At 45.1% G+C, this 15,395-nt stretch overlaps 1 protein-coding gene across 2 annotated transcripts in view; it reads left to right on the forward strand.

The window, feature by feature from the left end:
* The first annotated feature begins 13,002 nt into the window (after window positions 1-13,002).
* The window catches only part of ALK (ALK receptor tyrosine kinase), a 654,920-nt gene continuing 652,527 nt past the window's right edge, over window positions 13,003-15,395 (forward strand). Inside the window, exon 1 of one of the 2 annotated variants that reach the window (XM_008517365.2) lies at window positions 13,003-14,732. In XM_008517365.2, the coding sequence (XP_008515587.1) occupies window positions 14,045-14,732 (688 nt within the window). In that variant the 5' untranslated portion in view covers window positions 13,003-14,044. The remainder of the gene's footprint in view (window positions 14,733-15,395) is intronic. The other variant, XM_070572938.1, reaches the window with a different exon arrangement.

Raw genomic sequence — 15,395 nt, forward strand, 5'->3', positions numbered from 1 at the left:
GGCTCCCTTGATGGGCCAGGCGTGCGTTTGTGTCCCTGCAAACTCGCCTTGATGTAGTGTGACTTGTGGGGAAGTAACTGGCGGCAGTGGTGGAGGTTCGTTAGTGGAGTCCCTGAAGGCCCCAGGAGACATGTCAGCGGGATCGCTTCTGAGTGAGGGTTCCTTAATGGATTGAGCTGCTTTACTCTTTTGCTTAAAGACCAATTTAAAAGCAGTTCAGCAGTTCTGCCTCTTCTCACCACCCTTGACTCTGACCACAGGAGCTGCCTGTGGGTCTCCTCAGTGGCCCTGACTCTATGCACGTGAGCAGTAGATAGTTTGTAAATATGGTTGTTCATCTTCAGGGATGTTTATCCTTACCTGTGGCCATAACTCACGTGGGCTGTAGGGGAGACCTGCTCAGCATCATCAGACTATGGGGAAAAGGAAGAAGTAGGAAGAGGGCAGAGATGGGTATGGGACAATCAACCATCTCCCACAAAAATGGGAGCTGGCAGAGCAGTGATTGGGGCAACAAGGAGTGCAACAGATGCCATCTTGGCTCCTGTTAGCCTTAATATCTGAGGCAGTTCAGGAGCAGGTGTGTGGTTGTAAGACACTGTGGAATTAGAGCAGGCTTGTTCCATGGATATGGAGGTACAGAGCCAGCCTTGGGCACATTCTCTCTATAGCTGTAAAGGTCTCATTGTCATAGGCTCTCATGGCCCATTCCAGTAAAGGCTGATTTCTCTAAAGAAGAGTCCAACTTACCTCATCTAGTTCTGAGTTTAATGGACATGTCTTATCTACTTTCTACAGAATGTCTATTAGAATCTATCCAGGGATGATTTGGGTGTATCTCCATCTTCCCATAAATGCAGTGGAATCCTTGCAGACTCTGGGTCAAGATAGTTCAGAAATAGTGTTTATAGTGTTTATTCCTTCTAGGGTGGTCAGACCACACTTAAATAGCTCTAAGGACAGCCTGATGATTTAACTTGGACCTGAAAGAGTTGAGGAAGAAGAGTTGGACCTTCTAGGCCCTGGTGGAGGGCGGGGTGGTCGCAGAGAGGGGATGGGAGATGGCGGGGCTTTTGTAACACTAATGGAACTATAAGGCGGCGATTCTCCTCAAATGTTGGTGTGCATAAGAATCAGCAGGTCTTGAGTAGAGCCCAGGATTCTAAGGTTTTAAGCAAGCCTCCTGGGTTATTGTTATGTTTCTTAGGAAACATTGCTATGAAGCGTGGTTTTACAGTCTGCACAGGGACAACATTAGTTGGTTTAGGGTCAGGATAGAGAATGTGTCTGAAATGGCTCTGGGGCTAGGGTTTAGCTATGCTATGTGAGTCAGAGACAAGTAAGGACTTAGGAGGCTCAGGAGGGAGAGAGAGCTCAGATAGATCAATGATGTGTAAATAGGTTTGGGTTTGAAGATTTTGCAGGCACAGTTTCCTTTCCTTAAATGTTCCTTGAAAACTAGACAGGCCCCAATAGTAACTTCTCACTCACCCTAAATCGAAGTTTGTGTAGTGCCTCTTTTTTGGTAATCCCTTTTAGAGGATAATGTTTAAAAATACCCTGTCTTGGTCCTCAGGCCAGGGTTTACCACCTGACTCTAGACAACCAACTCATTCCTCCAATTTAAGATGTACACACACATTGTCTGGCAGGTGCTGGATGGCGGCCACAATGATTGATTGAGGGGTCTGAAATTTTGATGGGAGCATGGAGTTTGGAAATGTAAGAGTTGTAATTCAATAAAAATGATATATTTCTCAAGGAAAATCTCAGCATCAGGTGTAATGATACAATGTTCGAATCATTCCCATAAAGTCAGGAACAACAGGAAGCTCTACACTACCCTCACTAGGATTTAATTTTGTTTTTGGAGGAGCTAGCCAATAACATTTGATAAGAGAAGGAAAAGTGGTATGAAAGTTGGAGAGAAAAAGAAAAATATCATTGTTTGAGAGTGATATACTTGTATAGTTGGAAAATCCAAGAGGGTCAACTGAAAAACTGTTACAAGGAACAAGTGTATCTGGCAAGAAAGCTGAAAACAAAATGAGCATAGAAAAGTCAATAGCATCCCAATATATAATGCCAATAACTGGTTAGATACTATATTTTTTTAAAATCCCGTTTACAATAGCAAAAGAAATGATAGGAATAAACATTACAAGGAATATGCAAGAACTATATGAAGAAATTGTTAAATATTATTAAGAACATGGTAAAAAAGACCTCCTATATTCTTGGATAGAAAGATTCAATGTTATAAAGATGTAGATCTCCCTGTGTTAATCTGTAAATTTTAAGTGATCTCAATAAATAAAATAACAGGATTTTTTAAGCTAGTTGAGTCAGTTCTGAAATTCATATGGCAAAAAATAAGGAGCAAGAATAGATAGGTAAATTCTGTAAATGAAGAATAATTGGAAGGGCCAGCTTTCTACTTACTAACCTCTGGGAAGGGGTAGATGGATGGATCCATGAACAGAATGGGGGAACCAGAAAGAGACCCAAATAACAGGCAAAAAATTATTTTATAATAAAGGTGGCATTTCTTATCAGTGGGGAAAATATTTTTTATAAAAGAATGTTGGGACAATGTGTCCCAAATAGGAAGAAAATTAAAAAATAAAGTTGAATTCTAATCTAATTATTTACCCCCCAAATCCAAATGCTTTACAAAGATTAAAAAATAATATCTCATAAAATACTAGAAGAAAATATAGGATAAAATTTAAAATATCATATGTGTGTTTGCAGGAGGATGAAGGAGTATATAACCTGGAAGCAAAGAAGAGATTATTAATTTGTTAGTTGCAAAATTTATTTTGCATAGTAAGATAAAATAATCAAATGGCAAAAGACATAAATGTGCTAATTGCCTTAATATATAAAGAAATCCTACTAATGGATGAGAAAGAACCAAAAAATCAAAAGACAAATGGGCAAAGTACATAAGCAGAGATTTTCCAGAGATGAAGATACAAAAGACTTTTCAAATAGGAAAATATGCGTGATCTACTCATAGTGAGAGAAGTGCAATTTAAAAGTACAATGAGATACCATGTGTATGTGTGTATATACATATATTTTTTTTTTTTGAGGAAGATTATCCCTGAGCTAACATCTGCCACCAATCCTCCTCTTTTTGCTGAAGAAGACTGGCCCTGAGCTAACATCCATGCCCATCTTCTTCTACTTTATATGTGGGACACCTGCCACAACATGGCTTGACAAGCGGTGCTTAAGTCCGCACCCAGGACCCGAACCAATGAACCCCTGGCGCTGAAGTGGAGCACTCAGACTTAACCACTATGCCACCAGGCTGGCCTGGGGATACCATATTTTTAGTCATCAGATTTTAATGATCAAACGTTTGATAACACTGTGATGGTGAAGCTGTGAGGAAACAATCACTCTCAACCATTTTAGGTATAAACATTGATATATTCTCTATGGAAGGCAATTTGGCAGTACCGGTTTTAAATGTGCATACCCTTTGAGCCAGCAATTCCACCACTATGAATTTATTATAGAGCTATACGTGCATTTATACAAAATGAAGAGCATACAAGGTTATTCTGTGCAATATTTATTTTATGCAATAGTAATAATGAAGGCAAAGATTTGAAAAAAAAACTAAATTCCATCAATAGGAGCTGGTTGAATATGTATGGAATGACCACAAAATAGAATGAAATACAGTCACTTAAAAACACCAAGGCTGTTTTATAGGTGCTGAGATGAGATAATCTCAAAGATATATTGTCATATTAAAAAGAACCCTACAGAATAATGGGTATAGCATGCTACCATTTGTGTGTGTGTGTGTGTGTGTGTGTGTGTGTGTGTGTAGGTCTGTACCAACAGATCTCAAACATTTTGGTTTCAGGAGGCCTTTACACTCTTAAAAACTACTAAGGACTCCAATCGAGGATTGTCTTAGAAAATTCTAGAAAACCCCAAAATACACAAGTACACATTCCATTGGCTGTCCAAATGATGTCATCACATATCATGCAGCCTTTGGAAAACTTTGCCATACACTTGTGGGAGAGTAAATGTGAAGCAGGTGAATAATGCCTTGGTATTATGAGAATAGTTTTGACCTTATGGATTTCCTGAAAGGGTCTTGAGGACCCCTGGGAGTCTATGGACCACACTTTAAGAACCACTGATCTAGGAATATGTGATTGTATATACATAGAAAAGTTTTGTATGAATACCCAGGAATGGGTAAAAATTGTTGCCTGTGGAGAAAGACATTGGGAGGGCCAGGGAACCCTGATGTGAGAAAGATGTACTTACACTGCATAACCTTTTGTAACTTTTCAATTTCTCTGCATGTGTTAGCGCTTGCAGTTTTTACAAAGAAATTTAAGGATCTAGAGAAATGAATTGAAATGCAAACAGAGATTTATGAGCTGTAGAATTAATCAGAGTCATGGGCTAAGATTGATGTACATGAATATTTGTCACAGCATTATTTATAACAGCAAAGACTTGGAAACAGCTCACGTGTCCAAAAACAGAGACTAGTTAAACAAATTATGGAACATCTATACATTGTAATTCTGTGCAGTCATTAAAAATCATAAATCCCTAGAATGTTCTGCTATATGGGAAAATGCTTACAATATAATGCTAAGTTTAAAAAAACAGTGCAGGATATAACATTACATGGACCAAATTTCACTAATTTAAAACAATGCTGGAAGGAAATATACCAAAATTTTGAGTCATTTTTTTGGGTAGTGAGACTATGGGTTATTTAAACTTCCTTTTTAATATATTTTTGAAATTTCCAAATTTCCTATGATTAATATGTACCACTTTTATAATCAGAGAGAAAATACTATAAAAGAAAGAAAAAAATGGAAAGGATTCATTCCCAGGGTTATGAGGGGTTGTGTAGCTTCTGTTGCAGGTGCTGATGGAATGATGAAGTGGTTTTTGAGGGATATCCTGCCTCTGGCTACTGAGGCTGGGGGGCTGTGGCCTGTAGTGATGAACCCTATCTTGGGGATTTTTGGGCACTCATGGCACTAGCTGTGGTGGTTGGCCTGCAATGGCATGGTTTGGCTGGGAAAGCAGGTAAAAGAGGAGATAGAGGAAACTGGTGAATTGGAAGGGGTGGTTTATTTATTGTTTAGCACAAAACAAATTAATCCAAAACTTAACAACCTAAAATAGCAATAAATATTACCATCTCACAGGTTATATGAGTCAAGAATTTGACTTATCTTAGTGCTTCTGGCTCAGGGTCTCTAATGAGGTCACAGTCAAGGTATCATCTGAGGCTGCAGGCATCTGAATGCTTGACCTGGCTAGAGGGTCTGCTTCCAAGGCAAATTATTAACATGCCTGGCAAGTTAGGGCTGGCTATTGGCAGGAGTCCTTTGTTCCTTGCCATATGGACCTCTCTATAGGGCTTATCGAGTATTCTTATAATGTGGCAGCTGGCATCCCCCAGAGCAAGTGATCCAAGAAAGCCACAGTGTTTCTTATGATGAAACTCAGAAATCATACACTAGCATTTTCATATATCCTATGGTGACATTGGTGAGCCCCATTCAGGGAGGGGTTGGGAGGCCAATGCACAAAGGTGCAAATATAAGGAGAAAGGGCCATCTTTGATAATGGACACTTGCTGTTCAAAGTAATGAGCAAGGCTCCAGAGCTTGGCTAGTGTACCATGGCCAGGCACTGTGGACTGGTGGGAGGTTTGAGGGTCTGTTTCACAGAGTGGGACTGACTAGCTGGGCCATACCGAGGCTGCTAAGCCACCAGGAGCCATCAGGCAAGGTGTGGGACTTGGAAAGGGGAAGGAGGTATAGAAGAGGTTCTTCCCTCCTGAAACTAGATGGTGCTATTTTTTTTCCACACATGATTTTTGGTGAAGAAGATTGGCCCTGAGCTAACATCTCTTGCCAATCTTCCTCTTTTTTTTTTCCTCCCCAAAGCCCCAGTACATATTTGTATCTCTTAGTTGAAGTCATTCAAGTTCTTCTATGTGGGATGCTGCCACATCATGGCTTGATGAGGGGTGTGTAGATCTGTGCCCAGGATTGGAACTAGTGAACCCCAGGCCACCAAAGTGGAGCAGGCGAAATTAACCACTCGGCCATGGGGCTGGCCCTGGTTCTCCCTTTTTTTTAGGACTCTGTTGTGTGCTAGGAGCCCAAGTATGGGTCACTGGAATTATAACCCTGCATCCTGAATTCTTTGGATCAGCATGATGTAATTTTATTAGCCATAAAACCTTGAAATATCTGCAAAATATGAACATTGCAGCATCCAAATTGCCTGTTATGTGGAAACCTGCCATATAGAGAAGTCCTACCAGACCACATGTCCAGATCTGTGGCTTTGAAAATATGGTCCTTGTGAACCTAGGTTTCCCCAGTGTTGGCCAAATCCACCTGGGTACTCACTTCACAGTCAGCACAGAAGTGAAAACAGAGGACTCTGGGGCTTGGTCTTAATGGGATAAACCAAGCCAGTCCTGGATAGCAAGGTGAGCAGTGCTGGGGGTCAGATATTTCTGGGCTTAGAGAACAGTAGCTAGGTAGGACCTCTGCAGAGAGTCAGTGCCAGGAAGGACCAGCGAGAGGGAAAGGGCAAGTGTCCCAGCTTGTCTTAGCTTGATTTTATAGGAGCAAAGTCCATCCCAAATTTGCTCAAAAAAGTGAGATATTTATTGTAAGCTTATAGATCTGATGGAAAAATCAGTCCTCAGGAAAGGTGGCATTCTGGTGCCCCACTTTTTTTTTTTTTTTTTAAAGATTTTATTTTTTCCTTTTTCTCCCCAAAGCCCCCCGGTACATAGTTGTGTATTCTTCGTTGTGGGTTCCTCTAGTTGTGGCATGTGGGACGCTGCCTCAGCGTGGTCTGACGAGCAGTGCCATGTCCACGCCCAGGATTCGAACCGACGAAACACTGGGCCGCCTGCAGCAGAGCACGCGAACTTAACCACTCGGCCACGGGGCCAGCCCCTCTGGTGCCCCACTTTTAACATGACTCAACGGTCAGTTCCACAGTCTCTGCATTCTAGTTCAAAGTTTGGAGAGGGAAGCTGACTGGATTAACCTAGCCTGGGGATTGGATTCTCTAGAGTCAGGTGTTCAGCTCTGGTCTAATAAGCCATGGCCAGGGCCTGCATCCTGTGGTAATTAATGATGCTCCCTCTTGGCTGTGGGCCCAAAGAGAAGAATGAGGAAAGGGAGGAAAAATGGGCTTCTCTAGTTCACATCTCTGGGAGAAAGGGCTGGGAACTAGTATACAAACAGGTAGGCCGGCAAGGCATTGGCATCAGGGAAGCCAGTTAGTGGAGAGCGGACTTCAGAGAAAGGGTATGGCCTGGAGGGAGGGTCCTGTAAGAACAAGGCTAAGTCCATCCCTTTAAGAAATTAGGGATAAGGTATGGCTTGTTCACAAGGGCAAGAAAAAATAACAGTTATTTGAAATAGGATTCAAAGTAAGAAGGGGATTAGCATGAGAGTCAATTGATGCTGTACCTTCTGATCTTAATTCTTCCTAAGTAGAACCAAGATTGGTCTTTAAACTGGGTAGGGCTCAGTCAAGGGGTTCAATCAGCTCTGGGTCTGGGTAAGAAAGGAAGGGAGGGACAGAGGACTAGACATGGCAATGCAGATGTGGAATGATGGGACTGGCCAGTGGGAACCATCTGTTATTTTGATCATTAAGACAGCTAGAGCAAGTCAATTAGATGTAATCCATTGCTCGGAAATTGACTTGCCTGCCGTCAAACTGATCCATCATGTAGACATGACTAGGCTCTAAGATACCAAAGCCTTCTCCTTGAATCCACTAGAAGTCATAGGCCAGGGCACTAACCTGTGTTGGCTGAAAGTCAGAAAGAACTAAATGGAATGGACACCGTGCATTGGTTTGGAGCCCTTTAAAAGGCTTTTCAAGAAGACTATAGTGATAAGCAAATTGCCCCAACAGTTATATTTTCATCTTCCTCGACCAAAAAGGATATTTAAAAAGATGAAAAAATATTAGGATAGCAGCAGATAATAAGACCAACATGTGTTAGTTACAGTAATAGCTCACACCCTTCTTCCCTAATGTACCATGCTTTGGGAACCACCAGGATTGCTGTGAAGTGGTGAACTGTTTGCTTTGATCTCTCTCGTTGTTTCTCTCTCTTCGGTAAATGTGACATTGTTTATAGTCTCCAAGAGAGGGCTGTCACTCTTTAGTGTTTGAGAAGGACTTTTTCCATGTCTGTGCAGCCTCTCGTAGCATGCCTCGGGAGGGATGAGAGGGGTCTGAGCTCTTTTGTTGTTTCCACGATGATGTATGCACAGACTGAGAGGCTGTGCTAGCTGAGGGTGGCTGGGATCCCAGGGAAATCACAGTCGTTTTTCTCTGGGTAACTCTAGTCTTCTAGAACCCCTCCTGGTCTAAGTTATCTAATGCAACACTTGCAGGTTTTCTCCTTCTTTGGGAGTCAAAAAGGTTGTTTGCTAGATATTTCTAACTCTCTGCCTTGTGGGCCCTTCATGATAGGGTAGGACCACATGGATATTTCCAGACAGAGCTGTGAGTGGAAATGACATGTGCCGTTTCCGGGCTGGAGTATTTAATTGTTGGTAAAAGACCCTCCAAGTTTACAGTAGTGGCTGCTCCATCAGCCTCGATCCCTAAATGATTATGACGATCAGAGACCTCTGCTCACCTGAAGTGGACATGGACCATGAGAAGAACATACTTTATGGTTTTTAAGTTACTGAGATTTGAGGGTTTTTTTTTTTGTTATTACAACATAACCTGACTATTCTGAGTGATAAAATTTCTTTAAAGGAGTCAAATTCTATTATTTATTATACAAAACCATTTAAAGTCATTCATAAAAAAGAAAAAAATCACCCACAATTCTGCCACCTCATTAAGTGTATTTTTCAATGTTTTCCTCTGGTTACTTTTTTTTGGTATTTGTAATTTTTGCTTAGTTGTAGGATAGGCATGAATTCAATTTTGTATTCTGGGTTTTTCATTTAATTTTAGCAAGGCCTCATGATGGTAGGAACCTTGACTGTTTTATTCACCACAGTCCTTCTCCTCAGCACTTCATGCAAAGCCAAGCATACAGTAGGTACCTAATAATAGTTGAATTAATAACTTTACTTTCTTCTTAGCATGATGATTATTAGAAGAATCTCATGACTGGTCAGAAATTGCAGGCTATAGATTCAGAGCTCAGGTTTGTCTAGAGGCAGAGATATTTTCTTAAAGATGTTTTTGTTTTGTTTTATTTTTCTTCTGGCCAGCCTAGGTCCAAGCTCATTTCCTGGTTCCCCTGAAAGTTCATAGTCTCCTTCTAGTTCCCGTCAATTCTGGTCCCCAATCTTGGATGAGACCTTTTAGTCACTTGGAGAATCTCACACGGAATTTAAGAGTGGATATTTGTCTCAAAGACTATAACTACTCCTTCTAATTTGATAGATGAGCCCAGAGGAATCAAGGGTTTTCCCAAGGTCTTAGAGTCTCTGAGAGCCAAGGCTGTGATTGAAATCCAGTTTCCTGAACCCAAATCCACAGTTCATTTGAATGTTTCTTCTGGTTCCCAATTCCTGCTCTTGGCCCAGTGTAAGCTACACTGGTTGTGGGTTTCCAATATCGTAGCAGTAAGTATCTTCTCTTGCCTTGCTTCAGCTTGACTTTACTGATTTTTCTCTTTCTCCTTCTCCTTCCTCTTCCTCCTGCTCCTCTTCCTCTTTCCCTCTTTCTCTCTCTTTCTCCTCCTCCTCCTCCTCCTCCTTTTTCTTGACCAGCTGAATGCCTGACTTAATTAACCCTGTAGGTCTCAGTCAGATTTTGCAGTTCTGAGGTGTGTTTTGCCTTAAGTCATTACTTCTTGGATTTGAAATGCTGTCTTTATTACTGCTTCCCTTATAGAGAATTCAAACCTCTCCTTAACTGAGTTGTCCACATCTCCATTTCCAGAAGTGGGGAATTTCCTGAGGAGGGTCTTGCTACTCTCAGTGTCCAGCTTGGCCCTTTCCTCTCTTGGTACCTGGTCTTTTCACTTTCCTCCCTCCTCAACTTAACTGCCGAAGTCATTGGCAAGGTGACCTGGAGCAGCTCACCTCATTAACTGTCTCCTCGGGGCTCCCAGTATCTCCTGTCTGTTCTCCCTGCCATTCCCATCCTCTGTCTGTCTCTTTTTGAGTCAGGCTTTCGGTTTCTTCCTCTGTTCACCTCTGTCCATCTCAGCCTATTCCATCCCCTCCATTTTCTGTCTTATGAGGTTCTCCAGGGTTTGAGAGCATGGGCTTCTTAGTCAGATATCCAGGTCCAAATCATGTAACAGATCTTGTCACCTGTGTAGTCTTCTTGTTGGGAAGTTACCCTCACTGAGCCATTCCATTTGTAATCTGTAAAATAGAGATACTATTACTTCCCCTTAGAGTGTTAATGTGAATGTTAAATGAGGTGACGCATGAAAATTATTTTGAAATATGCTGGCCCATAATAAGTGCACAAGATGTATTAACTGTCACTCTTGCTCACACTTTTTATCTTTCTATCTCTATTTCCTCCACTTACTCTTTCTCATCTTCTCCACTTTCTCATCTCCCATCCTCTAGATGGCAGTGATATAGGATAGAGGTGTCAAAATTTTAGCTGTAGGCATAGGGAAAAGACCTAATTTGTTCCAGTGGGACATGTAAATTTTGGAGAAAAAGAATCACTGGTTTTAATTCCAACTTTGTTATTTACTTGCTGTTTTACCTTGGGCAAATTATTTTGCCTCTCTGAGCCTTAACTGTTTTGTTTCTGTAATGGAAATAATAATATATACCTTCCCCTAAAAGACCACTGTGTGATGTGATACACACACACACACACACACACACACACACACATACACATACACATGCACACACTCCTACAGATGCATATGTATAGTGACCAGTAGACCCTATCAATATTCATTCCTGCCTCCTTTTTTAAATTAACAAAAAGGGAACAACATTTTTGAAATTCGGTGTGATTTAATCTACAGGGAGAAGCACTCATCCTTCCTTGGGGGAAATTTGAGAGAATTTATACAAGTGTGAGAATTAATTGAGACCCCTGAGTCCACTAGGTGCAAAGGTAAATGGTCGGGGATATTATCTGGGAGAATGTTAAACCCTGGCAGCTCATCTGAAGTTTCAAGTCTCTGCAGCCCCCTAGTGGCCATTGATTGTAGGAGAAAATTTATAGTTAATTGACAAATTACTGGTGTCAATTTGACTTTGGGCAAGAATTATATAGAGAAATAAGAGATGGAATGGGGAGTGCAAGAGCCTACATTTTAGTCTTTTTAACACTTTAAATAGAAAATTATTCTTCCACTAGTGTGCATGCTAGCGAAATGAAAATCCAAACATATATGCTCACATACTAGGGAAGTATTAATCTCCATACCTTTTCCTTACTTTTCTCTTTCTCTTTCTTCCTCCCCCCTTCCTCCAACAAGGTAGGAACATCATTTCTTCCACTTGGGTCAGATCATACTTTGCCTTGAACTTGTCAAGTCAGTGCACCCACTTTGAGTTCCAAGGAGAGGCAAGTTGCTTGTCAAATTAAGTGAGTTGTCAAACATAGAGCTGGAAGCAAGTCATTCCAAGAATCAATATTCTTTTGTTATTAGGTCTTCCAGTTGCCAAAGGCAAGCCACAATGCTCAAAGGAGCCCAACCTCAGAGAGCAGAGGCCCTGCTTGGCCACCACCTCCTGTGGGGCAGTGGGCAAGTTACTGCAGCCCTCTGTGACTCAGTGAGGAAGATTCAACTCCATTCTGTGCTCTAACTCTGTGAGGAAGCTCCTCTGCTACCTGCCAGGCTGTGAGCTCCTCAAGGGAGCATCTTGCCTTATTTTTAGCTCCGACAGTTAGCACAAGGCCTGACAATCAACCTTTGAGCAGAAGGAATGGAAGGATTTTTGTAAACCAAAGATTGTAGTTCTGTCTCTGGTTCTAGTGAACTACTTGTTATAAACACAGCCATTATCTGAGTTCTGTGTTGGCAGCTCAGGAGAGATGAAGGGAAAGAGAGACCAGAGGTACAGTTCTTATTTCACAGGTGAGTAAAAAAAGAACAGTGGTTCTGAACTCTTACTCCCAAGGCTGTGAGCAAGAGTGTCTGATCATTATCCCTTCCAGCTAAGTCACCCAGAGAGCTTCTTGGCTTGTTACTCATGGAGGGATATGGCAGAGCAGTGGTTAAGAGCACATGAGTAAGGGCTTGGGAGGCACATATGACTGTGCGACCCAAGGAAAATCAATTAAGATCTCTGTGACTCAGATTTCTCATCTCTGAAACTGGAATTTCAAATATTTACCTTGCAGAGACTAAAGGACACATGTTCAAGCACCCTTCTGAGAAAACGCGGGGTGGCTGAGAGGTCTGAAATAAATGAGTTGTAGCTGAAGAACTCTGCCAGATCGCTGCCACTTCCCACCTCCACCCTGCCAACTTTTCCTGTGTAGATGGTGGGACCACAGGTTCCCGGGATGTATTCAGATAACTGAAGGGTTAGAGAAGATTCTGTCTCAGGGCCCTAATCCAAGCTGTTCTTGGATTTGGCAGTGTCGTGCTGCCCCTCCTCCCTTCCCCTTACCACCAGTTTTATTCCAGAACCTGCTTTTCCGAAGTCGGACCTGTTTAATCTCTTAAGTGCATAGTTAGAAAGAGTGGTTGATTACAAAGGCCTCTTCCGGTCCTCACATTTATCCAAAACAGGCTCCTGTTCACACAGCAGAGAAATAGGGCAGGGAATCTGGAGGAGGGGAAGGAAGGAGAGAGGGGAGAGGCATAGAGGAAGGGCGGGGCGGGCTCTGTGCTTTTCTCAATGAATGCTGAAGCCTCTGCAGATTTGCATAGGAGCCGACCTCGGCGCGCCATTGGTTGGCGGGTGCGAGCGGGGCGGGGCGGGCCTGCGTGAACCAGGCAGCGGCGCGGACTTGGCGTTCGAGCCCCGCCCCCGCTGCGGCTGTGGCCCCGCCCCCTCCCAGAGCGCGCTCGCGGCTCCGCCAGCTGCAAGTGGCGGGCACCCAGGCAGATGCGATCCAGCGGCTCTGGGGGCGGCAACGGCGGTAGCAGCTGGTACCTCCCGCCGCTGCTGTCCGGAGGGTCACGGGGCACTGGGCTGCCTTCTGGCCGCCCTCTGGCCAGCTACCCGAAGTCTCGGGGGCTGCCGATGGATGAGGAGCGGGCAAGAAGATTTCGGGCTCTCCTGCCCTGAATGCTTTCCCTCCGCTTCTGCCTTCGGAGCCGCCTTGGTGCCTGAGAACTCTGAGGAGACGAGACGCGGGAGGAGAACAAGGACGCTGCAAACTTGCGCGGCAGCGGCCTGAGACTTTGCTTCACAGCGCGGGCGTTCAGTTCAAGCCCAGAAGTTCGGCGAGCAGTGCAGTCCGAAGACTTCCCGCTACGGAGGTTCGCAGGAGGGTGCACGAGAAAGCAGCCTCTACCCTTGGTTTCCCCCCCAGACGAGGGAGAGGAGCTCAGAGGAACCGAAAGGAGCACAGGAGGCGTCCAGGACAGCAGACACCAGCTCGGAGCCGCCGTTCCCAGCTAGAAAGTTACGGAGGATTGGAGGCCGCTCGAGAGCGGACAGAGCACAGCTCAGGCCGCGGGGGCAGGAGAGGACGGTACTGAATTACCACCTCCCTTCGACCATAGTAGTTTCTCTTGTTCCAGAGCGCAGCGGGCTACAGACGGGGGCGCGGCTCTCGGCGCGGCGAGCGAGAGGTACAGGGTCCCAGCTGCTAAAGACCTTCGCGCTTCAGGGTCTCTTGACACGCCCCTGAGCTTCCAGGCCCGTTTTACTCAGACTCCTCCTGCTCGCCTCTTTGCAGTTGGAGGAAAGCAAGAGAATCCAGTGCACGCACAATCCCCCAGAGATCAGGTAGAAGGAGCCATTCAGAACTAAGGACTGCTCGGAGCCCCTTTCCCATCTGGGGGCAAGCGAAGGCGAGGCTGGATCCCGGAGAGTCGGGAGACTAGTATAAGCAACCCTCCTCTGGCGGGATGGGAGGTATAGGGCTTCTATGGCGGCTGCTGCCGCTGCTTTCAGCGGCAGCCTCGGGCTCCGGGACCGGGACCGGGACCGGGACCGGCCAGCGCATGGGCTCACCGGCCGTGGGGCCGGCGCTGCAGCCCCGGGAGCCTCTCAGCTACTCGCGCCTGCAGAGGAAGAGCCTGGCAGTGGACTTCGTAGTGCCCTCGCTTTTCCGCGTCTATGCCCGGGACCTGCTGCTGCCGCCGTCGTCCGCCTCGGAGCCCAGGGCTGGCCGGCTGGAGGCGCGCGGCTCGCTGGCTCTCGACTGCGCCCCACTGCTTAGGCTGGTGGGGCCACCACCGGGGGTCTCTTGGACAGCAGGCGCCAGCTCGCCTGCCCCGGCCCCGGCGCGGATGCTGTCCAGGGTGCTGAAGGGCGGCTCGATTCGCAAGCTCCGGCGCGCCAAGCAGCTGGTGCTGGAGCTGGGAGAGGACGCGATCCTTGAGGGCTGCGTCGGGCCCCCAGAGGAGGCGGCTGCGGAACTGCTCCAATTCAACCTCAGCGAGCTGTTCAGCTGGTGGATTCGCCACGGCGAAGGGCGGCTGAGGATCCGCCTGATGCCTGAGAAGAAGGCGTCGGAAGTGGGCAGAGAGGGAAGGCTGTCCGCGGCGATCAGAGCCTCCCAGCCCCGCCTTCTCTTCCAGATCTTCGGGACCGGTGAGCAGCTCCTGCCTGAGCGTGTGGGGATTTGGTTTTTTAGTCACATCAATTTGCAATCACTTTCCACTAACGCCCGTTTGCAAAATCTCAGGCTCTGGTTATTAGCACGCTTTCCTTTTGCAAACCTCCTCCCCCAGTTAGACCATTTTTCTCCCTGGACGCAGTCAGTCCCCAAGTGTCTTCCACTCTAGCAACCAAGTTGGGAGGAAAGTTTCTTGGAGGAATTGCAGAATGCCTCCTTCTACTGACTTACACAGGGTCCCAGCCAAAATTGGGTTTCCTTCTTCCAGGGCCCCTGGAACAGTTGAAATGCCCCTATTACTTCTATGTTCCAAGCTTAGTTCTATATCTCAAAGCTATTGCCCTTCTTCCCTCCCCTTGTTCCTCTTCCCTGTCACCACAGATTTGGGAATTTGGTACACTTTCTCAGCGAATATAGAATTCCTCTTCATATTGTTCAGTCCTACCCAGCTGTCCCCTCTAAATATTGGCTCACCTAGGGATTGCCTCTGCTTCATTAATTCATTCTACCCACCCCTCTCCCCCAGCCCCAGTCTACTATTCATTCTCAGACTCTTGTTCTTCCTCTCAGATGTCATTGAGAAAGCCCCAGAGGAGCTAAGGTACAGGGGACCAGAGGGAGATGTGGAGAGAAGGGGC

Source organism: Equus przewalskii, chromosome 14, assembly GCF_037783145.1.
Source record: "Equus przewalskii isolate Varuska chromosome 14, EquPr2, whole genome shotgun sequence".
In the NCBI taxonomy this organism is placed as follows: domain Eukaryota; kingdom Metazoa; phylum Chordata; class Mammalia; order Perissodactyla; family Equidae; genus Equus; species Equus przewalskii.